The 24,612-nt window shown below is 43.2% G+C and overlaps 1 protein-coding gene across 1 annotated transcript in view; it reads left to right on the plus strand.

Moving 5' to 3' along the window:
• PLEKHM3 (pleckstrin homology domain containing M3) overlaps positions 1 to 24,612 on the plus strand; it is a 213,784-nt gene that overhangs the window by 42,623 nt on the left and 146,549 nt on the right. Inside the window, 2 exon segments of the mRNA XM_005676438.3 lie at positions 6,789 to 7,397; positions 7,400 to 7,723. Of these exon segments, the coding sequence (XP_005676495.2) occupies positions 6,789 to 7,397; positions 7,400 to 7,723 (933 nt within the window).

Genomic DNA, 24,612 nt, shown 5'->3' on the forward strand with positions numbered 1-24,612 from the left:
GGGCCAGTAGTAAAAGTCACAGCAAGTACCCTGGCTGGAGTGTGGGTAGTGGAGGAGAGTGGCTATAGCGTGTGGAAGGCCCCTGAAGAAATTCATAACAGAGGGATCAGGCTAATATCCTCTGACCCTCCTAATCCATCTCCACATCCCTACAAGCAGGACAACCACCTGTAGCATATTCTCACAAAGAAAGAGCACCTACCTGGACCTTGAGATCTATATAGCGTTTGACAGTAAACCTAGGAAACAGGAGCATTTGAACAATACCCTGAGGATACATTCAGCCAAATCCAGGCTGTGCAAAATTCTACAGGACAAAGGAACTAATTTCTTCAATAAATTTTCGCTGTTCAGTTGCTAAGTTGTGTCTGACTCTTGTGACCCCATGGACTGTAGCCTGCCAGGCTCCTCTGTCCATGGGATTTCCCAGGCAAGAATACTGGAGTAGGTTGCCATTTCCTCCTCCAGCGGATCTTCCTGACCCAGTGATTGAACCTGCATCTCCTGCATTGGCAGGAAGATTCTTTACTTCTGAGCCACTAGAGAAGCCCAAAATATATGCCATGACAAAGAGAGAGAAAGAGGGAATTGTTACAGATTTAAAGAAACTTAAAAGACCTATCACAACTGTATGGATCACAAACAAGCTGTGGAAAATTCTTAGAAAGATGAGAATACCACACCACCTTACCTGCCTCCTGAGAAACCTGTATGCAGGTCAAGAAGCAAGAGTTAGAACCAGGCATGGAACAATGGATTAGTTCAAAACTGGAAAAGAGTATGTCAAGGCTGTATATTGTCACCCTGCTTATTTAACTTCTATACAGAGTACATCATGCAAAATGCCAGCCTGGATGAAGCACAAGCTGGAATCAAGATTGCTGGGAGAAATATCAATACCCTCAGATATGCAGATGACACCACCCTAATGGCAGAAAGTGAAGAGAAACTAAAGAGCCTCTTGATGAAGGTGAAAGAGGAGAATGAAAAAGCTGACTTAAAACTCAACATTCAAAAAATGAAGATCATAGCTTCTGGTCCCATCACTTCATGGCAAATAGATGGGGAAACAATGGAAACAGTGATAGACTTTATTTTCTTGGTCTCCAAAATCACTGAAGATGGCACCTGCAGCCATGAAATTAAAAGACGCTTGCTCCTCGAAAGAAAAGCTATGACAAACCTAGACAGCATATTAAAAAGCAGAGACATTACTTTGCTACAAAGTTACGTATAGTCAGAGTTATGGTTTTTCCAGTAGTCATGTATGGATGTGAGAGTTGGACCATAAAGAAAGCTTTGCTCCAAAGAATTGATGCTTTTAAACTATGGTGTTGGAGAAGACTCTTGAGAGTCTCTTGGACTGCAAGGAGATCATACCAGTCAATCTTAAAGGAAATCAACCCTGAATATTCATTGGAGGGACTGATCCTGAGGCTGAAGCTCCCATACTTTGGCCACCTGATACAAAGAATCGACTCATTGGAAAAGACCCTGATGTTGGGAGGGGCTTCCCTGATAGCTCAGTTGGTAAAGAATCTGCCTGCAATGCAGGAGATCACGGTTCGATTCCTGGGTCGGAAAGATCCACTGAAAAAGGGATAGGCTACCCACTCCAGTATTCTTCGGCTTCCCTTGTGGCTCAGCTGGTAACGAATCTGCCTGCAGTGGAGGAGACCTGGGTGCAGTCCCTGGCTTGGGAAGATCCTGTGGAGAAGGGAAAGGCTACCCACTCCAGTATTCTGGCCTGGAGAATTCCATGGACTGTACTATACTGTATAGTCCATGGAGTTGCAAGTAGTTGGACACGACTGAGTGACTTTCAGTTTCACTTTCACGGATGCTGGGAAAGATTGAAGGCAGGAAGAGAAGGCGACAACAGAGGATGAGATGGTTGGATGACATCACCGATTCAATGGACATGAGTTTGAACAAGCTATGGGAGATGGTGAAGGACAGGGAAGCCTGGTGTGCTGCAGTCTGTGTGGGCAAAAAGAATCAAGACACGAGTGAGCAACTGAACAACATAAAGACCTGTCAACCACGTCAATGTGTAAACCTAAATCGAACAAATCATCTATATAAAGAGATTTTTTGAGATAATCTGGGAAAATGAGATACAGACTGGGTATTAGGTAAGGGATTATTAATGTTTGGGGCATGAAAATGGTATGATATATGTTGTAAAGTTCTTATCTGTTAGATTGGAGGTGTAGCCTGAAGTATTGACATTAGTAATGATGAAATGTCTGCAGTTTGCTTTCAAAAATATTCCAGCAAACACACACACACACAGCATGAGTTGGAGAGGAGACAGTAGCAGAAACTTGGTGATTTTTAAAAAATAATTAATTTTAATTGGAAGCTAATTACTTTATAGTATTGTGGTGGTTTTTGCTATACATCGAAATGAGTCAGGCACGGGTGTACATGTGTCCCCATCCAGAACCCTCCTCCCACCTCCTTCCCCGTCCCACCCTTCTAGGTTGTCCCAGTGCACCAGCTTTGAGTGCCCTGTTTCATGCATTGAACTTGGACTCTAGTTCACATATGGTAATATACATATTTCAGTGCTAATCTGTCAAATCATCCCACCCTCACCTTCTCCCACAGAGTCCAAAAGTCTGTTCTTCATATCTGTGTCTCTTTTGCTGTCTTGCATATAGGGTAGTCGTTACCATCGTTCTAAATTCCATATATATGTGTTAATATACTGTATTGGTGTTTTTCTTTCTGACTTACTTCACTCTGTGTAATAGGCTCCAGTTTCATCTACCTCATTAAAACTGATTCAAATGCATTCTTTTTAATGGCTGAGTAATATTCCATTTTGTATATGTACCACAACTTTATTATCCATTCATCTGCTGATGGACACCTAGGTTGCTTCCATGTCCTGGCTATTGTAAACAGCGCTGTAATGAACATTGGGGTACACGTGTCTCTTTCAATTCTGGTTTCCTCAGTGTGTATGCCCAGCAGTGGGATTGCTGGGTCGTATGGCAGTTCTATTTCTAGTTTTTTAAGGAATCTCCACACTGTTCTCCATAGTGGCTGTACCAGTTTGCATTCCCACCAACAGTGTGGAAGCTTGGTGATTTTTTTAGACTGAGGGTTGGGTCCATAGGAAAATGTGTTACAGTCAACCTAAGGAGTTTGAACTTTATCATGTAGGACTAGGAAACTTGTGCAGGGTTTTAGGCTGATGAGGAGGCATGAGAAAGGTTATAAGCCGCCCAGAAAGGTTTCCCTGGTAACTGAGGGGGACATGGCGGGTGGGGAGGAGGACTCACAATGGGAGCCCATTTAAAATCTTGATTAAGATGGTGGCTATGAGAATGGAAACTTTTTTTTTTTGAGAACAGAGAGAGGAAATAATGGCAAAAGAGGAACTCTTTGGTGGTTTGGCAGTACAGAAGTGAATCAGGTGCATAAGGAAATCCCCTTTTCCTCTTTAGTCAGTGGCAATTTTTATCCTTAAGCTACTGCTCTGAGTCGTATGGGACAAGGGGAGCGAAAAGGGATCTTTGTTGAGGAGGAACTGAGCCACGTCTTCATAACTGGCCACAGTGGAAAGCAGTGGGGAAACAGAATTCTCAGGTTCTTTTTGTTTATGTTTTTGTCTTGTTTCTTGCTCTTTTTCACGAGAGAACTAGTCTCTTGTAGTTTCAGTATGAAATTTATAGATACAGTGATTCATTTTGATCGCCTTTCTGTTTTCATTGGGGAAATGGTGATAATCTTTGTCAGAGGTTCTACCTGAATCATTTATGATATTAGTTAAGACAGAGATAATAGTGTTCATTTGTGAAATGGAACACTTTAGAAAAATGTAGGTGATGAAATGATATGGTCTGGGGAAATAAAAATTGACCTGTGGTAAATTAATGGAAGCTTAGATTTAAGTGTATAACTTCTGATTTGTCAATAGCAGAAATAGTCAAGGTAAACTTTAGATTCAGCAGAAAGTAACAGCAAGGGATTAAAGAGAAATGGTAGTTCTCCAGCCCTCTACAGTCAACGATAATTCATACTTTGCACACAACATACCAATAAGGTTTGATATAAACAGGCCCTCCAGAAAGGAATACACTCTGAGAATAGTTTTTTTTTAATCACATCTGTTCTCTTCTTTTTCAAGAAATTACACTACAAACTGCAGTCTATAAGGATGGGTCATATCCTATGATTAACCCCCCTCTTCTCTTTCTCAGTTAAACATACCTATTTAGAGAGGGTTGAGCTGAGGTAGGAAGGAAATATTGAAACACTATGCATTCTTTACCTTATTCTGCAGCAAGAAGGTAGGGGAACTTTTGAGGCTCCCTACTAGACTTCCATTCAGTCCATCCAAGCTGGCATCTGTTCTCCTAGCTTATAAAGGCTTCCTAGGTGGCTCAGTGGTAAAGAACCCGCCTGCCAGTGCAAGAGACGTGGGTTCAATCCCTGGGTCAGGAAAATCCCCTGGAGGAGAAAATGGCAACCCGCTCCAGTATTCTTGCCTGGAGAATCCCATGGACAGAGGAGCCTGGAGGGCTACAGTTCATGAGGTTGCAAAGAGTCAGACACGACTAAATGACTGAGCACGCTTATACGATCAGAAAGGAGCGAGGTGTGCTTCTGGTTTAGGTCCAGTTAAAGTTAGAATTTCTAATTTGTGGTCGCTGTTGTAAAAAGCTCTTGGGAGGACAGAAAAGGAGAGGAAATTTCCTAGCTAAAAGCAAGAGAGATGGCTTTTCTTTTGCTCAGGAATGCGTAGCTGAGCTGTTGGGCCTCAGAAGGGATGGGGATGGAAGCGTGGTTATGGGTCTTGTTATGGGAAAGGTTGACCTGTCATCGGCGCCTGATGGAAATGAGAGGGAGGAGGCCACAGCAGTGTGTCTAACAGCACTGCCTCTCTTCTTGCGTTATCGGAAAAGAAAGATAACCTGAGAATAGTCTTCCATTATCTCTCTCTACAAAGGGATTAGTGCGGGTTGTGAGAAATTAATGGCTTTTGAATTAGCACAGAAATACTAATGAATGTCAGGACCGGAGATGCAAAGTAGGTGAAATTAGCTTTTCTCCGCCGCATTTCTCTCCTTTTCTCTTTTGGTTTGCTATTTTAAGATCTAGATCTGTGTTACTCTTTTTTTTCTCCTCCATCCAAGATCAGAAATCCTACCCCTTTGGGAATGTGATTTGTCGTCTTTAGGGAGTGACTCAGTTTATGACTGTCTCTGATGTGTCAGCAAAAAGGTTGAGAAACATCTCAGAAATGAAAAACTTGGCTAGGGAGGAGATCTACCTCATTTTCACGCCCGATGAAAGTATCAGGACACCTCCCAAGTGACAGTCCCCTTTTATTAAAGTATGACCTCTGTATCTGTGGCAGCTAATCATTAATTAAAGATGGCATGACCAGATGAACTTGTGGGGAAGAGGGGAAGAGAAGGGAAGGGAGTTAGACCTACTATATGCTGGGCATTATGCTAGAAGCTTTGTGTTCTAGAAGCTTTATTTCTATTCTAACTTTTACTAAGTACCCACTATGTACTAGACATTGCACTATGCACCGTGACATAAGGATGACAGGACAGACCTCGCCCCTGTCCTCTGTGGAGCTGATAGTCCAGTAGGGATGACACACTTCTTTAAAAGCATCAACATTTATTTTGTTTGTTCAGATATTTAAATAAATTATTACAATACAGCCTGAGAAGAGCCCATTAGAAGAGAATAATGTAGTAAGGATCCCTGATTCTGACCCAGGGGTGTGTGTAGGCAGACTAGGGGGTGGGGTTGGGGGAGTCAGGGCAGACTCCTTCTAGAAGAGAGGATCCCTGAGTGACAGATAAGTGTATGGTAGCTGGTGGAAGTGGCGGAAGGGGCATTGCAAGCGAAGCGAATGGCGTAAGCAGGTTCAGAGAGGGGAGAGAACAGCTATCCAAGCAGACACCTAAGAAGTAAGCTAGTTGAGTCATGTCTGGAGAACTGGTTATGAGCCAGAAGGCCCCTGGCCTGGCCTTGAAGACTGATGGGAGTGTCTGAGAATCAGGAGTTTGTGAGCAGCACGCATCATGCTCTGTTCTTTGCACTGGCCCTTCCTGTCTCTACCAACCTAAAGAAAGATGAGTATTGTCAGAGAGTTAGGTCAAGTGGCAGGAGGAGCATTCTTTCTCATATTTGGTGCTTTGTAGAACATTGGGCTTCCCTGGTGACAGAGTGGTAAAGTATCTGCCTTCCAATGCAGGAGACACGGGTTCCATCCCTGGGTCAGGAAGATCCCGTGGAGAAGGAAATGGCAACCCGCTCCAGTATTCTTGCTCTAGAAATCCCGTGGACAGGGGAGAGAGCCTGGTGGGCTACAGTCCATAGAGGTCGAAAAGACATGACTGAGTGACTAACCAAGAACAAAAGAACGTTACCTAGAAAACAAGAAATTCTGGCAAAAAGCGGTTGTTTCATGGGCCCGCAGAGCATAACCCGTCATTCCAGTGTTTCTGTTTTCTGAACAGGCTTCTGCCTGTCTCATTGACAGCAGACCCCCAGCTGCCCAGTAGTTAACTTTTGCAGTCAGAATTCCACCCTAGGTAAGTTCTTCAGATGTGAGGGTTTCCCTCAATTACATCTTGTTGATTAGACACTCTCTTGGAATTTTTACTACCTCTGTTTAATATTGTGTTTGGTTTGAGCCAGCAGATTAGGCTGATCTGTTTGTTTTCTGGCACCCGCCTTGTCATCTCACTCAGTTCATTCATGTTCATGGATTAATATGTTACTTCTTTTTTTTTTTCCTTGCTTTCTAGAACACAAGCCAGCATTCCCGAACATCCTGAAGAAGGGTTACCTGGAGATTCGGAAGGACCATGACAGTTACTGGCAAAGCTGTTACGCCGAGCTCTCCCCCTACAGCTTATACTTCTACAGCCTCGACAGCAGTGGGAATCAGAACCTCTACGCCACGTACCAGCTGTCCCACTTTCAGAGCATATCCGTTCTGGGAAACCTTGAGGCCAGGCTGGTGGACACTGTTCTGTATGACAACACTCAACTGCAGCTAAAGGCAGAGTCGCCGTGGGAGGCTTTGGACTGGGGGCAGAAGCTTTGGGAAGGCGTGCACGCTGCTGCACCAGCCTACATGGGCCGGCCGGGAGAGCCGGCCGACTCCCCAGGGCTTGGCCATCACATTGACTGTCCACAGAATCATTGTTTACAGAAGAAATCCCGTGAGCTGCTCATGCCATCCCCTGTGCTGGATAGCCCCAAACGGTATCAAAACATCCTCAAATCCGGGACGCTGTACAGGCTGACCATGCAGAACAACTGGAAAGCATTTACATTTGTGCTGAGCAGGACCTGCCTGATGGCCTTTCCTCCGGGCAAGCTGGACGAGGACCCCCTGCTGAGCTACAACGTGGAGTGTGTCTGGCCGTCCAACTGGACCACCTGGACGACTGTGATTCTTGCTTTCAAGTCATTTTCCCCCAAGACGTCCTCCGCCTCCGTGCTGAGACGCGGCAGAGGGCTCAGGAGTGGATGGAGGCGCTGAAAACAGCTGCCAACGCGGCAAGGAGTTCAGAACAGAACCTGCAGGTCACGCTGAGGACCAAACCCAGAGATCAGATGGGTGGGCACGAACTCAGGAAGAGCAAACGCCAGTCAGTGACCACTAGCTTCCTTAGTATCCTGACGACTTTGTCTCTGGAACGAGGGCTCACTGCTCAGAGTTTCAAATGTGCAGGTATGAAACAACATTTCAGCCTAAAACTCATTAAAGAACAAAATCCTGAATCCCGCAAATGCAATTCACTTGAAAAATCCCTTTGAGAAGCCAGTCCCTGATACCTCTTGAATCTCACTTAGTCGTGTCCAGCTCTTTGTGATCCCATGGACTGTAGCCCTCCAGGCTCCTCTGTCCATGGGATTTCTCAGGCTAGAATACTGGAATGGGTAGCCATTCCGTTCTCCAGGGAATCTTCCCAACCAGGGATCGAACCTGGCTCTCCCATGTTGCAGGCAGATTCTTTACCATCTGAGCCACCAGGGAAGCCCCTCCTTTAAGGAGTTTGCTATATTAAACCATGCATCCATCTTCATGCCATGCTGATGAAGTAAGTAGAAGCAGCTGTGATCTACCCACTGAATCAAAATGACTCGGCTGCAGCATAAGCAGGCTAGAATGTAGACTTCCTGAGTCTGCTGTGATTCCATTTCCTCTGCCTTCTTAAATCAAGGTCAAGAGACATCCATGCCCAGAGCTGACTGCTGGCATTCCTTAGGTAAGGAAAGCATCCATAGTCAGTAACTGTCATTGATCATGACCTTGTCAGATTCTGTTAAGGAAGACTCCAGAAAGTCAGCTTTGACAGAGAACCTGGAGGTGGCCAAGTGCAGGGTGATGATGAAGCAGCAGGTGACCTCTGAGTCACGATGGGCTGGACCCTCATCCTCGGGACTCCTGGGGCTGCCAGAACTGCTGTGGAGGGTGAGACCAAGGTGGAGGCCAAGGCCCAGTCAGCTGTAAGTCCTTAAAACCCTATTATTGCTTCTCTCCCCTACTCACCATTCCTCTCACCTTCCCGCAAACAGTAAACCAGAAAGCACACATCCCTCACTAAACCAAGTCTATATATCTCCTATGAGCAAAATCAAATTATTTCCCTTTCACTGTACACGCTTGTGTGCTCAAACATGTCCGACTCTTTGTGACCCCGTGGACCGTAGCCTGCCAAGCTCCTCTGTTCATGGGATTTTCTAGGCAAGAATACTGGAGTGGGTTGCCGTTTCCTACTCCAGGGGATCTTACCAATCCAGGGATCAAACCCATGTCTCTTGTGTCTCCTGCATTGGCAGGTGGGTTCTTCACCAGCTTTGCCACCTGGCAAGCCTTTCCCTTTGACTAAACCCCATGCAATTTGTCACAAGAAATTTACCATGGAGGTAGCTTTAACTGGAAGCCTGGTTTGGAAAATTTCGATTCAGGTGTATCAGATTTAAGTACATTGTTTAAAAATGAACAAGAAACCTACTACCAGTCAAGAACAGATTTTCAGTTTCATGCCCCTTCCTACATTCAGAAAAGCCAAACAGTGGTGGCACAGTGAACCTTTGAACTTAGCTTAGTTATGATGGTTGCCTCTTCTGTTGAAAAATAATTTACTCAAAGCGGGGATTAAGTGAATCATCTGTGCTTTGTCTGGAGGGCCTCAGTAGCTAGGGAGCAGACACTTGCAGGGTGGGCTGGGAGAGACCCGCAGCTCCGAGCCAGTAAAGAAGCCACACTAGGCGAGGTGCACACGTCTGCAAGCTTGTGTGACCTTGTATTAAGTCAGCCAGCTACGTTCGGGAAAGGTTTTTGAAATAAGGAGATGCTGGTTTTAGCACAGTTTTTAGAAACTATTAACATTGCAGTGTCTTCATATACTAGTGCATATGTTATATTTCAGAGTTCAGCCAGTCAATAATAATTTATGAGTGCTTGCTCTATGGATGCGCTGGAATTGGGGCACACTCCTGTGGCTTTAATCTGCTGAGGAGGGCAACAAATCTGCTGTGTTATTGGAATCGGGGAGAACAGCTCAGCTTCATTTTCATGGCGGAGACCGGAGTATGGATCGGGAACTTCCTAGCAAAAGAGGGAAGAAAAGCCTCAGGTGTTACACAAAATGATCCCTTTGTGGCCTTCTACTTCACCTTCCTGTCCTGAGTTTACTTCCTGATGGAGTGTGCCCTGCATACACCTTGTGCTACCTGAGCAGCATCTCTGATACCTAGAGGAAGGAGAAATACAGGCAGAGGGTACCGTTCGGCAGATATACCACATCTGGCAGTTGGAGAAAGGAGAGCAGGAAAAAGGCATAGAAAGGTGAGTGGAAGGGACAGGGAGAAGGAAGCTAAGTGAAAAAGAGTACGGAAAGGATCACGTAATGGGCTGGGATAGGACCTGGAGCAGCTTCTTTGTGTGTGCCTGCTGGGTTGCTTTAGTCATGTCTGATTCTTTGCGACCGTATGGATTGTAGCCAGGCTTCTCTGTCCATGGGATTCTCCAGGCAAGAATACTGGGGTGGGTTGCTGTGTCCTCCTCCAGGGGATCTTCCCAACTCAGGGATCAAGCCCGAGTCTCTTATGTGTCCTGCCTTAGCAGGCGGGTTCTTTACCACTAGCCCACCTGGAAAGCCCCAGAGCACCTGCTTTAGGGTCCGTGTTTTAGGATGCCACCCTTTGCTGTGTGAATCAGGAGCCCACTTATTGGCCGTCTGGAGAATAGGCTGTGGATGGTGGTAATAGGTACCTCGGAGACAGGGTAAGGTAGTCTGAGAGTCCTTTGCTCTGCTCGACTTTTGCCTTCTTGCTTTTGGTTTGGTGTACTAATGGGGCACAAGTAGCTTTCTCATTTGGTGTGGGGAGAAGTCAGTCCTAATTTGTGCAGTGTGGCTGATTCTCAAGTGAAATGTTTAATTTTATTTCACGTCCCCTCTTCCATCAGAAACAGCTATGCTCAGTTGCTCTGTGGTACACGTGGGTTATGGCGTGGCTTTCCATTTTCCTAGATACCTGTGCCCAGAATACTGGTTTCCTATCTCAGATAGGCATACTCCATCTCCTGTAGAGGGCAGAGTCTCAAAAGAAAAAGGCCCAAACTTAGTAAGCAAACCTCTGAATGTTGTTTTAAGTTACTTAGGAGGCTGTTCCTTATATCAAAGATTATTAGAGCAGATGGAACTTGAAAAATTGATCTATGTTTCTCACAAACACAGTTAATCTAAACCAGCTGTTTGTGCGTTTAGTCCTTGTGTCCCCTAGCTTTTCATCTTCATAAAAACATGCGTTCAGTGAAAGAGCTGGTTGCAAGGCATGTTTACCTTCCAAGCTGTCAAAAAGTCCAATAAACTGTTTTTAGTTGAATCTTGGCTTTCTTTATCATTTTGGGGAGAAGCTAATTCACAGTATTTCACTGTTGCAGTGAGCCTCTTTAGACTACAAGGACTTATGTCCACTTGGTCCCTCCTCCTTTAAATATTCCTAATGAATTAACAGTGAAAGATTGCACTGAGCAGGTCTTTATCATGATGTCATTTGGTTGCTATTCGGGGGAGCCACAGATGTTGGCTTTTAAATCTACAAAATAGTGCAGTTGGCCTCGTTTCACTGAATACTTTCTGTAGGTGAAGAATTTTCTATATCCTTTTTAGAAACTTAGAGAGCCCCGGCAGAGAAAATGGACCCTGACCATCCCCAAATACCTGAGGTTACGGTTTTGAAAATACATGCTTGCACATAACTGTTTATTTCTTAACATGTGCTTGAACTTTTTATAGTTGTGTGGTTTGTTACATGGCTCCCTCTCCAGCTCCATGGATGCTAGGAAACCCAGCTACAGTGGTCTTCCTGCTATTCCGTAACCTGTTCTTGCTCATTCATGGATCCAAGGCCCTTACACATGCTCTTCCTTCTTTCTGAGAACGTGCCTTTGAAAATTAAATTCTTCCATTCATTCCACCATTTATTGTGTGCCCAGTTTCTGACCACATGCCTGAACCTCATATGTACCTGGAGGAGTCAGTGGTTCCTGCCCTCAGGGAACTTGCAGTCTCCTAGGGAAACAAACGTTAACCAGATTCATCACCAATGCCAAATGGTAAATGTGAGCAGAGCTGGGGAAGCGAGGCCCACAGGTCAGATTTGGGAGCTGTCAGAGTGGTGCCAAGTGGAAGTCTATGAAACTGCAAACATTGTGTCTTTTCTGACCAACAAAAAAGGGCAGTTTGATAAGGTTGAACTTCATGTTTGACCCTGAAGTCCCAGAAGGTTCCTGGGCAAAGGAGCGCATGAGGAAAGTGGTATTTAGGAACAATTAATTTGCTAGTGCTTTAGTACAACTTTATAGAAGCACTTTAGCAGAAAGTAAGGAATGCTTCTTTAATGAAGTCACTGGTTGGGATTCAAAATTATGTTTGGCAGTAGGGCATCTGTAGTGTTAAAATATTAATGCTAAAACAAATGACTGTGCGGCTTATTAAAATATTTATGGGGTATGTACCTGTAAGTGGTTCTAAATGAGGTCATTCACAAAACGCTGTATAAATTTGATTATAAAGCAGTAGCAGTTTTCTTCAGGAATTAGAAAACGTGTACATACCTATTTCCCCTCAACAGATACTTGGATTCCTGGCAGTAAGATATACAGATATTTTTCCTGTAATTTCCCAACAATCAAGAAACATAGCAGTTGAGTGTTATGATAAAAGAGCCCAGAGCCTTGTTTATAGATGTGGCAAGAGATGGCAATGCTCACGCCTCGAAGCGTCTTCAGTTCAGTTCAGGTTGCAATCGGATGGCCCACTGTGGGGCAGTGTTCTCGATTGTGAACCGAAATTGAAAATGTTAACAGAAGAAACAGCAAGAAAAACAGTGATCTGAGGAGACCCCTCCACCATTTCGCACTGTCAGTTTTTATGGTTTTACTCCTTGGGCTGCTGTTTAACCTCTTAGGACTGCTGTTGGTGATTACATCTCTCTGGCATTAAGAGCTTTTTGCTTTCCTTTTTTCTACCCCCCTAGACCTTGGGAGGGGTAAGCCCAAGGGGTGGGGGGGAGTTTTGCTGTGAATTCTTCAGCCATTTAGTGCAAATTCCTGTAATTACCGGCATTGTGTCCTCTCTGAATGGCACATAATACAGCAGAAGCCATTCCTAATTGAGACCTTACAGGAGGTACAAATCCTCTCTTTGTTCAGCCTGACAAATTAGTGCCAGAAAGTGGCAGGGTCCGAGTGGAAATCAAAGGCAAGAAACACAAAGATGGAACTTAAGGCTACAGTAATAACCCTCTCTTGTCCTGAAGGGAAAAAAAGGAATGACCAATGAAAAATGAAGTTTTTTTTTTTTGTTATAAATTCCCTTGACATGACAGCACCTCGGGGCTGCTCTATTTATTTAGCAAAAGTGATTAAACAGTAATACAACAGGGCCGCCCATTGTTTCCCCCGGTGCCCCCACCTCACAGACCCCTGCTGCCTTGGCTAATTGATTGACAATGAACCTCTGATAAAGAAGTATGTTGTTAGGACCTGAGGTGGGGGGAGCCTTTTTTCCCCTCTTTTTGTGTGTCTGAGTGTGTGTGTGTATGTGTGTGTGTGTGATTTCATTTTTGTTTGAATTGCACTCCAGTTTCTCTTTGCCCCACCCCTTCTTTCCCCTTCTCTCCCCTTTGCTTTCCACTCCCCTTACCCCAAAGCTTTTGAGCAGTTGCTCCCAGCTGACATTCACAAACAGGTAGTGAGGAATTAGAATTGTAGTACAGGCTTTTGACAAGTTTATCTTCGAGCAAACTTCCTCCTCTCCCTTTGGTCCATTTAAGGCAGAACAGCAGTGTGAGAAGACAGAAAAGGGGAAGAGGGCTGATTATTGGTGCTTTAAGCTCAGAGAAGTGGGGTTTTTTTTGCTGTTGTTTGTTATTTTTTTAGTTTCTCGTGTGTGGGAACGGATGTCTGAAGCTAATCTTTCAACTTTAAGAATCTGTGCACGTTTATGTGTGTAGGTGGGGGCGGCGTTGTAGAATAAGAAATAAAATTTTGAATTATTTAAATCTCCTCTCAGTTCCTGAGATGCGAGGATTGATTATTTTAGGATAGAACATGGCTGCTTGTGGTGTAATTCAGCACCCCAAGATTGCTGTAGATGGTGGGAAGATGACCAGAGGCCTCTAGGCAGATAATTAATAGCCCCTAGTTATATATGCTCAGCTAGCTAAGCTGAAGCTAAATCCCAAATTTAACTCTGTTACAGCTGCAAAAACAAATCATTTCAAGCCCCTATGAAAGCAAAATATATTAAACAAACAGTATCGACCTTGTTAATACCCCATGGCATTTCATGTGATAAATGAGGGCGTCTTTCTGGCAAAGGCCTGTTTTATGGCATCGTTTGGACATAAAAGATACCTTTACCCTGGTAATACAAGCATCCCTGATAGAAAGTATGGAGTGGTTAATTATTCATTAAGTAGCTGCCAGTCTGGAAGTAAGCAGTATTTCTGACTTGGGCACAGTTAGTTACTTATTGGCCTCAGAGTAAATCATGCAGAATGGCAGTTCTTGAGAAAAAGAGAAATTGAATTTGGAAGCTGATTATGCATGAGTCTAGGTAAAATAAGTCCTGTACATTTTTAAGTGCCAAGTAGGAAAGTTTTACAGCTTACTACTTACGTTCTTGAAAAAACAAATTCCAGTATGGCCAAAAATCTGTTTTGATTCTCATGGGAAAAATTAGGGGATCTCTAGTAGCCAAAGTGCCAGACCTCCTAAGGAAATGAGAGACAAAAAAAGAAATTGACTTTCCTTGATAGCTCCAATTCCTCTCTTTACTACTATTTTCAAATTTGTCTCACACTTATTAGGAATGGTAATCCAGTGAAGATTTATTTGACTTAAAGAATAGGCAGGTAGCCAATTGGAAGAGAGAAACAATTAAGGAAGACTCTGCTGTGCCCCTCAAAACATAAATAGCTTGGAGTAATGAGAACTATTTAGTCCATTATTACCGTGTCACTTTGTATTGGGCTTCCCTGTGGGTCAGCTGGTAAAGAATCCACCTGCAATGCGGGAGACGTGGGTTTGATCCCTGGGTTGGGAAGATCCCCTGGGGAAGGGAAAAGCCACACACTCCAGTGTTCTGGCCTAGAGAATTCCATGGATTGTATAGTCCATGGGGTTGCATTTTGTATTGTCTAAGTTTTTGAGTGTATTTGATGGCTGTCTCTCAGAGAAGAAATCTCTAGTTCGTTTTGTGTGTGTGCTGGAGGGCTAAGTTTTATTTGCCCAACCTTGATTAGCACCATGGAGGCGTTCTGATAGTAAAATCCGTAAGTGGAATTTCAGTGGAGGATTTATGTGAACATGCATTTATTAAACCCCTCATGTATGTAGGGGCTTTCCTGGTGGCTCAGATAGTAAAGAATCTGCCTGCAGTATAGGAGACTTGGGTTCGATCCCTGGATCAGCAGGATCCCCTGGAGAAGGAAATGGCTACCCACTCCAATTTTCTTGCCTAAGAAATCCCATGGACAGAGGAGCCTAGGGGGCTACAGTCCATGGGGTCCCAAAGAGTCAGACACAACTGAGCGACTAACACTTTCATGTATGCCACACATGTGCTCTTCCAGGTACCTTGGGATATAGGAGTAGGAGTATGATGTATGCTGTGCTCTTCAAAACATCTAGAACTCCTGCCGCTCCTGAAGTGTATGGGGGGCTGGATGGGACTGGGAGACTAAGGGGTCAAGCCAGTGGTTTGGAGACCCGTACGTCTGTGGCTGTGTTCATGTCCGAGAACCCTGTTGTAGAGAACTTGAAAGCTAAAGTGCTAAAGGAGTGTCTTTCCTCACTCTTCCGTTTTAAACTTTGTCCTTCTGCTTCCTGGAGAATTAATCTCAGGGGATCATCATCTCAGCTTTTACTACCATCTATCAAAGATAAAACCTGGATTTCTGTTATGTGCTCCATTATGTAGTAGGTGCGATAGGAGATACAAGAGAAGCATAGATGTGGTCTAGACCCCCAGGACATTATAGTCTGGTGGAGGATGCACAAAGGAAAGTGAGGGATTACGAGACAGTTAGGTCAGATCCATGCTTAGTGTTCAGAAAAGCACTTGGTAAAAAAACCCTCAAGACGGAGAAACTTGGGTTATCAAAGATTTTAATAATGTTGTTTTGTGAATGGTGAATGACTGTCAGCTTTACCCAAGGATTATTGACTAACAAATTCCTTTCACCCTAGAATGTTGTCAGTAAAGATACATGAAAAAAGTGAGAAGCAGCATACTTTAGTAATTAGGAGCTAGGACTCTGGAATCAGACTGGCTAAGTTCCTAGATCTGCTACTCACTCTGTGACTCTGGGTAAATTACTTAACCTCTCTGTACCTTCATTTTAAAATTTCAGAGGTGAGAAAATAATCACATCTACTCCATAGGTTTGTACCAAGAATAAAATGGGTTAAAAGGGCTTGAAACAGTGCCTGGCACGTGATATATGCTATGATTAGTCATTCAGTCGTGTCTGACTCTTTGCAACCCCATGGACTGTAGCCTGCCAGGCTCCTCTGTCCATGGGGATTCTCCAAGCAAGAATACTGAAGTGGGTTGCCATGCCCTCCTCCAGGGGATCTTCCTAACCCAGGGATCGAACCCAGGTCTCTTGCATTGCCTGGCACATAGTAAACGCAGTATAAGAATTTTGTTGTTCACTCACTCAGTCGTGTCTGACTCTTTTCAACCCTGTGGACTGCAGCACTCCAGGCTTCCGTGTCCTTCACCATCTCCCGGAGCTTGCTCAAACTCATGTCCAGTGCATCAGTGATGCCATTCAACCATCTCATCCTCTGTCGTCCCCTTCTCCTCCTGCCTTCAACCTTTCCCAGCATCGGGGTCTTTTCTAATGAGTCAGTTCTTCGCATCAGATGGCCAAAGTATTGGAGCTTCAGTTTCAGCAGCAGTCCTTCCAATGAATATTCAGGGTTGATTTCCTTTAGGATGGACTGGTTTGATCTCCTTGCAGTCCAAGGGACTCTCAAGAGTCTTTTCCAACACCATAGTTCAAAAGCATCAATTCTTTGGTACTCGGCCTTCTTTATGGTCCAACTCTTACATCCATACATCACTACTGGAAAAACCATAGCTTTTACTATATGGACCTTTGTCAGCAAAGTAATGTCTCTGCCTTTTAATATGCTGTCTATATGTAAGAATTATCTAGTTTTATTATTTGTCTACATAGGACAATAATTACCTGGGTAAAGATATCATAGGCCTACATACCAAATTTGCAGTTATCTCTAAACTAGATTGGACAACTAATGTGTTGAGTGACAATCAAGATTCTGAAACACGCTAGAGGAATGGACCAAATGAGGTGAGATTTAGTAGGGATTAATAGATAATCCTATACCTATATTCAGAACGTCAGCTGTGAAGATGGAAGGAGGAGAAACTCGACCTAATAGCAGCTCACGTGGTCATACAGACGAGATTTAGTAGGGATCAGTGGAGAGTCTTCTACTTAGGTTCAGAGAATCAGCTGCAAAGATGGAAAGAGGAGAAACCTAATCTAATAGCAGCTCACGTGGTCGTACAGAGGAGGCCCTGGGGAAGCCAGCATTTGTGCTGTTGTGGCTACATGAAGTGCAAGCACAAACAGGTCCAGAAAGGAGAGAGTGCATCTGGAAGTTTCAGTTGTGGATGCTGCTTTGGAGGAACAAACAACCACATCTCCTGACACTGGATAGGATAGTGAAGGGACTAAAAAGCCCTGCCATACAAATGTCACCTAGAATAGGGAGGACCCATCTTGTTTCCACGTTATTTGAAGGCTGCCATTTGAAAGAGAAAATAGGCTTACTTTGTGTAGTTCCATTGGCTCAAAGTAACAGAAATGCCCAGAGTAGCATGGATTTTCCTTATTGAAGAGGGTTTGATGGCCATGGGTGAAAATGAGTAGAGTGGCAAGAGCCCTGGCCGGTGGGACCAGAAGGTCTGGAACATTGACCCCAAGGCCAGTCTTCTAACTTGTCTGAGCTACGTGATTCTCCTCTGCGGGATGAAGAGGTGTATTAATTCAGCCCTTCTGCAAACATTTACTGAATTTCTACTATATTTTATGTAGTATGCTTGATGAGTAGTGAGCAAGATAATCCCATTACGTGTCCTCACAGAACTTGAAAGCCGGAAGCCAACTGAATAAGTAACTCTAGCACCTGAAAGTCTTTGAGTATCTTTCCAACACTTCCATCTGTCTGGGGTATTTTAGAGGGGACAGTTTTGCTCTGTATGGTCCCTTTTATCTCTCATTCTGTGATTCTTTGAAATGTCTATAGAAGATTAGAGAAAATTAAATTAATGTGGTCCTCCATTTAAACTTCATTTAATAAGCAATACCTTTTTGCTTTGGGTAACAGTATTTAAACCATTAGAAATATCACTTGACTAACAAGACAGGAGATGGGATTTTTTTTTTTTTTTTCTGATATCTGTCATTGGATAAATTACTCTTTTGCAGTCTAAGTTTCTAGGTCCAGGAAATTCATTTTCAATAAAACTAAATGTATATTAAGAATGTGAATACACACTGAAATAGTACTGTGACTATGGAAGAAGAAGAATGTTATATAATTTGCGTTTTGAACTATTTCACATCCTAAAATTCAGAGAGATCTGATCACTTTATATAAGTAGGCCGTTTGATTTTATAGGATATAAATTTGCTTTTTGATTTATTCCTGGTATTCTCATCATAGAAGTCACATGTTGTCTTTGATATGTTTCAGAAGAATAAAATCATTTTGAATTTCAGAAGATAGGGATCTTTTGATAGACCTTCCTGAACTTCATAGACCATAGCTGTGCTATCTTTTTTTAAAAAAGCTGTTCATTTCTCCTAGTCTTTGTTGCTATACTTTGGTCTGGAAAGTTCTTGTCCCTTTTTGTAGCTTCCTTTATGGTTAACATTGTTCTCATCGTGTGTTCATTTCCGGCTAAACTTCTAAAGTAAGTGTTAATATACTATTGGACTCTACGTTGAGTTAAAAGTTTCTATTTACTGACCTTTCACTGGGAGGGAAATTGGTCTAGATGTGGTTTTAGGACAGACTGGGATAGGTTCTTTTAATTTCTAGCTAAGTTCCTTGAAAAACTAAGCTTTCGTGAAGTCCTTAGAATAAGAGCTACTAGAGAGGTTTTCTAAACTCCATTATACTGCCTAAAAGCAGAAACATTCTTAACTGAGAAACTTGCTATTTTATCATATATCTCTGAATAAGGAAACTGGGTAATAGAGTAGTGTCAACTTATTTCTTGCATTAATATTTCCATCCATTCATTCAACAGACATGGGCCTGATACAGTCCCCAAAATTGAGGACCCTAGAAAATATGGCTATAAACAGGTCTTTATACTTTGAAACATTCTAATATAGAAAATGTTTTCATTAAATTCTGTTAGTTAAAAAACAAAGAACATGAAACTCCTTTACATGTTTCTGATAAAAAGTGGAGCAGGCCTGCAAAGCCATGTGATCACGGGTACGGGTGACAGCCAGTGTTTTGGGTACAGTTTTGCATTGTGCTTTGTTGAAGACTTGTAGGTGTGAACAATCCTTTATACTCCTAGAGACTTATTTCCAAGCCTTTCATGACTACTCTCCCCAAACCCCACTCTTATCCTGCGGGTGAATTGGACCATTCCTCCACTGTTGGACTCATGGGCCTGTGACTTGTGTCTCACTTTTTTGAGGATAGGACCCCAGCATCTCTCAAACTGTGGCTGGAACACCATTTGCATCCAAATCACGAGCGTGATATGGGGAGCCCTGGCTGGATTCTTGCCTAAGACCTGCTGGAGTCAGGATCTCTCCAATCAGGCCTAGAGATTTCACAAACTTTCCAGTTGGTTTACACACAGGCAAAGTTTGAGAAACCACCAACCTAGCCCACAGAATGTTCTTAGTGAATGAATCGAGCCGTATTTCACCTTGCTTTAGGTTATATAGGTACGTTTCCTTTAATTGTTTCTTCTACCTATGACCATTCTTACCTATGAGTTATCAATCTGCTGATCATCTGTAGTTTTTCATATCCTCATTATATCCTGGAAACTGCAATGATGTTCTGTTAGGGTTCTACCCTATGGTGAATACAAATGAAGGAAGTATTGGCTGGTCAAGTCCTTGACCCACATTTTGGCTTTTTTTCTCCTTTGAGACACTCTAATGTTATGCTTTTGTATTATACTTGGCATATTTAGTGTTTGAATTTTGAGACTGGCTTTTACCTCACTATCTTTTCTCCTAGCCTGGTCATTTTTCCCATAGATGACTACAGTGGCTTCCTAACCAGGTTTCCTGCTTTCATTCTCTCTCTTTTTTTTTTTTTTTTGCCACAAGGTGTGACATGTGGGATCTTAGTTCCCCAACCAGGGATCAAACCTGGGCCTTCAGCAGTGAAAGCACCAAATTCTCTGGACCGCCAAGAAATTCTTCTCTGCTTCCATTCTAACCTTTCCAGATCTTAACTGCAGTGAGTGTGATCTTATTAAAATTAAGATTGACCCTGGTAGACCTTTCTACACCATTTTTCAGTAGCTTCTCACTTCCTTTGATGTGAAGACTGGCATCTTTACAACTACTCCCTCGTGATATGGCCCCTGCCCACCTCCTAGCCATCAACTCTTGCCCTCTTGTCACTCTCCTCTACACTGAATTCCAGCCACACTGCCTTCAACCACTTCCTTTGCACTCGCCCGAGAGCCCTCCCATGTGTGGTTGCGTCTCCCTGGAATATTGCCACCCTCACCATTAACCCCCAACTCATTGTTTGGGTCACTATTTAGATATCCCTTTCTCAAGAACACTTTCTCCAACCAACCCCTCAGATTGACTCAGGACCTTTTTTATTCCCTCTGCTATCATGCTGATCTAATACGTCCAGAAAGTTCCAAAAAGGAAAACTTGCATTTGCCGGTTATCAGCAACTATTTGCATAGCATTTACATTAGGGATTATAAGTAATCTCGAGATGATTTAAAGTACATGGAAGGTTGTGTATAAATTATGTAGTATAATAGGACATGCAAATACTATATCCTATTATTTAAGGGACTTGAGCATCTTCAGATTTTGTTATCCATAGTGGGATCCTGGAGCCGATACCCCATGGGTATGACTGTACTTATGATTACACTTTTATTAAGGAAGGATACAAATCAGGAACAGCCAAATGGAGAGACTCAGACAGCAAGGTCTGAGAGGACTCTAAACACAAGAGTTTCCTTGCCCTCTCTCCATGGAGTCAGAGCACATCACCCTCTCAGCACACCAATGTGTTCATCAGCCAGGATGTTCCCAGAGCTTCAGTGTCCAGAGTTCTTATTGGGGCTACATTATATCGGCGTGTGTGACCGAATCACTGACTGTGATTGAACTCAGTCTCTAGTTCCCATTCCCTTCCCCAGAGGTCACACTGACTCCTTGTCCCAGGTCTCTAACTCTGTGGTTGATCCTTCTGGCAACCACCCCCTCACCCCAACCTGAAGCTATTTAGTGGCCCACCAGGACTTACCTTACTAGCATTAATTCAGTTGTGATCCATGGGGCTCATGAATTATAAAGATACTTGTATCACTCAGGAAATTCCAAGGGTTTTAGAAGCTCCCTGCCAGGAACAAGGAAGAAAGACCAGATAATTCATTATCATACAACAGCTCAGAATATTGAGTGGGCCATTCCTACCACAAAAACGGAGCCTGGATGAAAAGAGGATGAGTGATATTGTGGTTGCCTCTTAGTGAGTGGGCTTCCCTGGTGGCTCAGTGGTGAAGTCTGCCTGCTAATGCAGGAGACGCAGGAGACGCTGCTTTGATCCCTGGGTCAGGAAGTTACTCTGGTGTAGGAAATGGCAACCTGCTCCAGTATTCTTGCCTGGGAAATCCCATGGTCAGAGGAGCCTGGTGGGCTAAGTCCATGGGGTCTCAAAGAGTCAGACATGACTGAGCATACACTTCAGAGAATGAGAAAGGCATGGCCTGCTCAACCTGTTTCCTCATTTCTGGTACGCTACTGGTAGGTGACGTCTAGCGCTGACTGCATCTGCCAGGGGAGGGGAGATTTCTGGTGGTGTCTTCCTGGGTCACTGTGGGACCAAGCAGCTTCAGAAGCAAATAAGAAACTGGCCAGTGTTGGGCTGCCCAGCCTGGCTACAGCTCTCCCAGAGCCCCGGCTCAGGGTGGAGGGGTGATGGACACGTCCAGTGACTTTGTGATCCCTGCTGTCTCACCCAGGTACCACTCACACATCTTGGTTTAAATAGAGTGTTTCCTTTTTTAAACGGCTATTATAAAGATGATCAACAAAATTAATTTTATATATTACCTTTAACTGAAAATGCAGTGTATGCTATTTTTAGATACGGGAGCTAGGATTTCAAAACCAAAGACATATAGACTTGTGTCAGCTTCCAAAAGAGTGCAGATCACATTCATTTATTTCCAGCTTTATTGAGGCATAATTCACAGTTGACATTGTGTAATGTGAAGGTATACAAGATGATGATTTAATATATGTGTGTAATGTGAAATGATTGTCACAGTAAGATTAATTAACATATCCATCACCTCACATAGTTACTTTTTTTTTGGTGGTGAGAACTTTTACCATCTACTCTTCTGGCAACTTTCAAGTATACAGTACAGTATTATTAACTATAGTCATTCTAACCAGTTCTGTACCAAGGATTGTGTCTCATATTTTTTCAGTAATGTAAATAAATCACGTGTGGCTGAACCAAAAGCTTTGCTAAAAGCCACTTCCTCCTTAAATCACCAGGCCCATACCACTGATACAGAGGATAGACTTAGTTTGAAAGCCTTGGTCTCTTTCTTCCTTTACCAATAAAGATGTTCTTCTCAACCCCCAGACTTCTAGAGACCAGACAAAATAATAGACACACGTGATCTGGGGGCTGGGAAGGATCCAGACTCGGTAGGATAAGTAATACATTAGGAGCACAAGAGCTCAGACTTCTGTTTACAGCCCTGCGGCTGATTTATCTTAACAGCCTCGAGCTAGCCTGTCACCATCTTGCAGGTCAGCAACTTTGACACCATAACTTGAGGCAAGATTAAACTGTCTTGACTATGTACAATTCAAATGTTATAAAATGTCAGTTGCACTCAAAGTACTAAATATCATCTATCACTGCATTTTTTTCCCCAGGAAATATGAGGGAGGACATTCTGTCCTATGATGTAAAAGTACATGAAAACCTCAAAGAAAATGATGTTTGTCAGCCATCATTTGGATGAGGAATTTTAACTGAGTAAAAGGTGTCCAGTTATGTGGGGGATTTCCTGGCTACCCCTTGAGTCCAACTGTCCTGCATGACAGTAATCCTCACCCGCCCACAGGCGTACTGTGGTTTCCTGATTCTCTCCCTCTTTCCTCCCCACTCCCATCATTGGATGCTGTTCGTCTGAGCCATCATTCGTATTGAGGCTTTCCAGGGTTAATAAATCCTACTTCTTCATTCTGCTTCTAGGGGTCGGGCGGATGGCGATCAAGATCTTGCATGCATTGCTCACAGATCACATGCAGTGTTATCTAAGGGAGCCTTAAATTAGGGAGACTTCTTCACATGGTCACAACTGGAGTCCCTAAGGCCATGTCCTCTTGCGCAGCCCACAGAAAAACTGCTCCCTGCAGGCCAACTGAGCATGCCAAGGTCCTTCTTCCAGACTCCCTGGTCAGATACCTCATTTCCTTGTCTGTGAGGAGGGCCGGATGAGCGATGGGGAGAGAAACTGGGAATACTGTCTAGGAAATTCCTCTCAAATGGCAACGTGAAGACCCAGGAATAGGCATTTCTCACTTGTAGGTGTTGTGTGTATCTGTGTGTCTTCCAGTGTCCGTAAATTGAAGTTTTATTGGCACACAGTGACACTGTTGTTTATGTATTGTCTGTGGTTGCTTCTGAGTCGTAGGTGTCTTCTGTTCTCTTGCCTACCTACTCTAAATATCCTGACACCAGCAGCCTATCTTCTTCAAATGAGAACCATATCGTTAAGAACCATATAGTTAAAAGATTAGTCTTGGCGGTGGTTGCAAATCTTTTGTTTTTAGAGAGACAGAAAAACTTGGAAAGCAAGACAAAGAAGACATAAGGGAAAAGAATAAAGGGAGAAAGTAGACTCAGGCAGTTCCTAAATCTTCTGGAACACAAAGAATGTGGTGCAAGGTAAAAATGAAGGAATTCGAGCGTGGACTTGAAGCTGATGAAAGTGATTTTTTTTTCACTTTGAGTCTGTTCCTAGTACTGCTCAGATCCACCCTCATGACTTTAATTTTATCAAATTGTTGTCATTACTAAAATAGCTCAGGCAGAAATTGCTGTAAGAGATGTTGTCAGGGTTTCTTCACAGGTTTTAGCAAGGAAGAGGAAAGGTTGTGTTTTAAAGATATTGTAAAGTTCAAAGAGAGGAGACTGTCACAAAATAAACAGAGAGAAACAGACATTAAGAATGAGGAGTGATGTGAAGGAGAATTCGGAAGGGACCCTGATGGGACAGTGTGTGTGACTGAAGCTACAAGCTGATGAAGCTGATGCACACGGAGCCTTCTGTGTACATGCTGGAAGGAAATGTAGGTTCTAAAACAAGTCAGGAAAGGACAAGGTGCTTTTCAAGTAAATCTGAAAGATAATCTGAACCTCTAAGCCAATAAGAGGTTATTGATCTTTTCAAGCAATCATAATAGAGATATAACTGAGGAATCACAGAAGAATTAGTGGTGGCTTAATATCATTTTAAATACCAGGGGAAGTCACTGTAAACAACGTAATTGGGGCACACAGTGGATCCTCTGTGAAGAAAAAAGGATTCAGAGCAGGACCCTGACTAGGTTGAGGAGAGCAAGGCACTCATTTGAGGTGTAAAACTTAAGGAAATGCAAAAAAAAATCCAAAAAACAAAAAAAAAAACACTTCTCAGTAACCAAGATAAACATCATTTTAATGGAATATTCTTTAAAAATAAAAATTAACACCAAAAAGTGCATAATGAACAAAATAAAAAAATTTTAACAGTATCA

The sequence above is a fragment of the Capra hircus genome, chromosome 2 (assembly GCF_001704415.2).
Source record: "Capra hircus breed San Clemente chromosome 2, ASM170441v1, whole genome shotgun sequence".
Classification (NCBI taxonomy): domain Eukaryota; kingdom Metazoa; phylum Chordata; class Mammalia; order Artiodactyla; family Bovidae; genus Capra; species Capra hircus.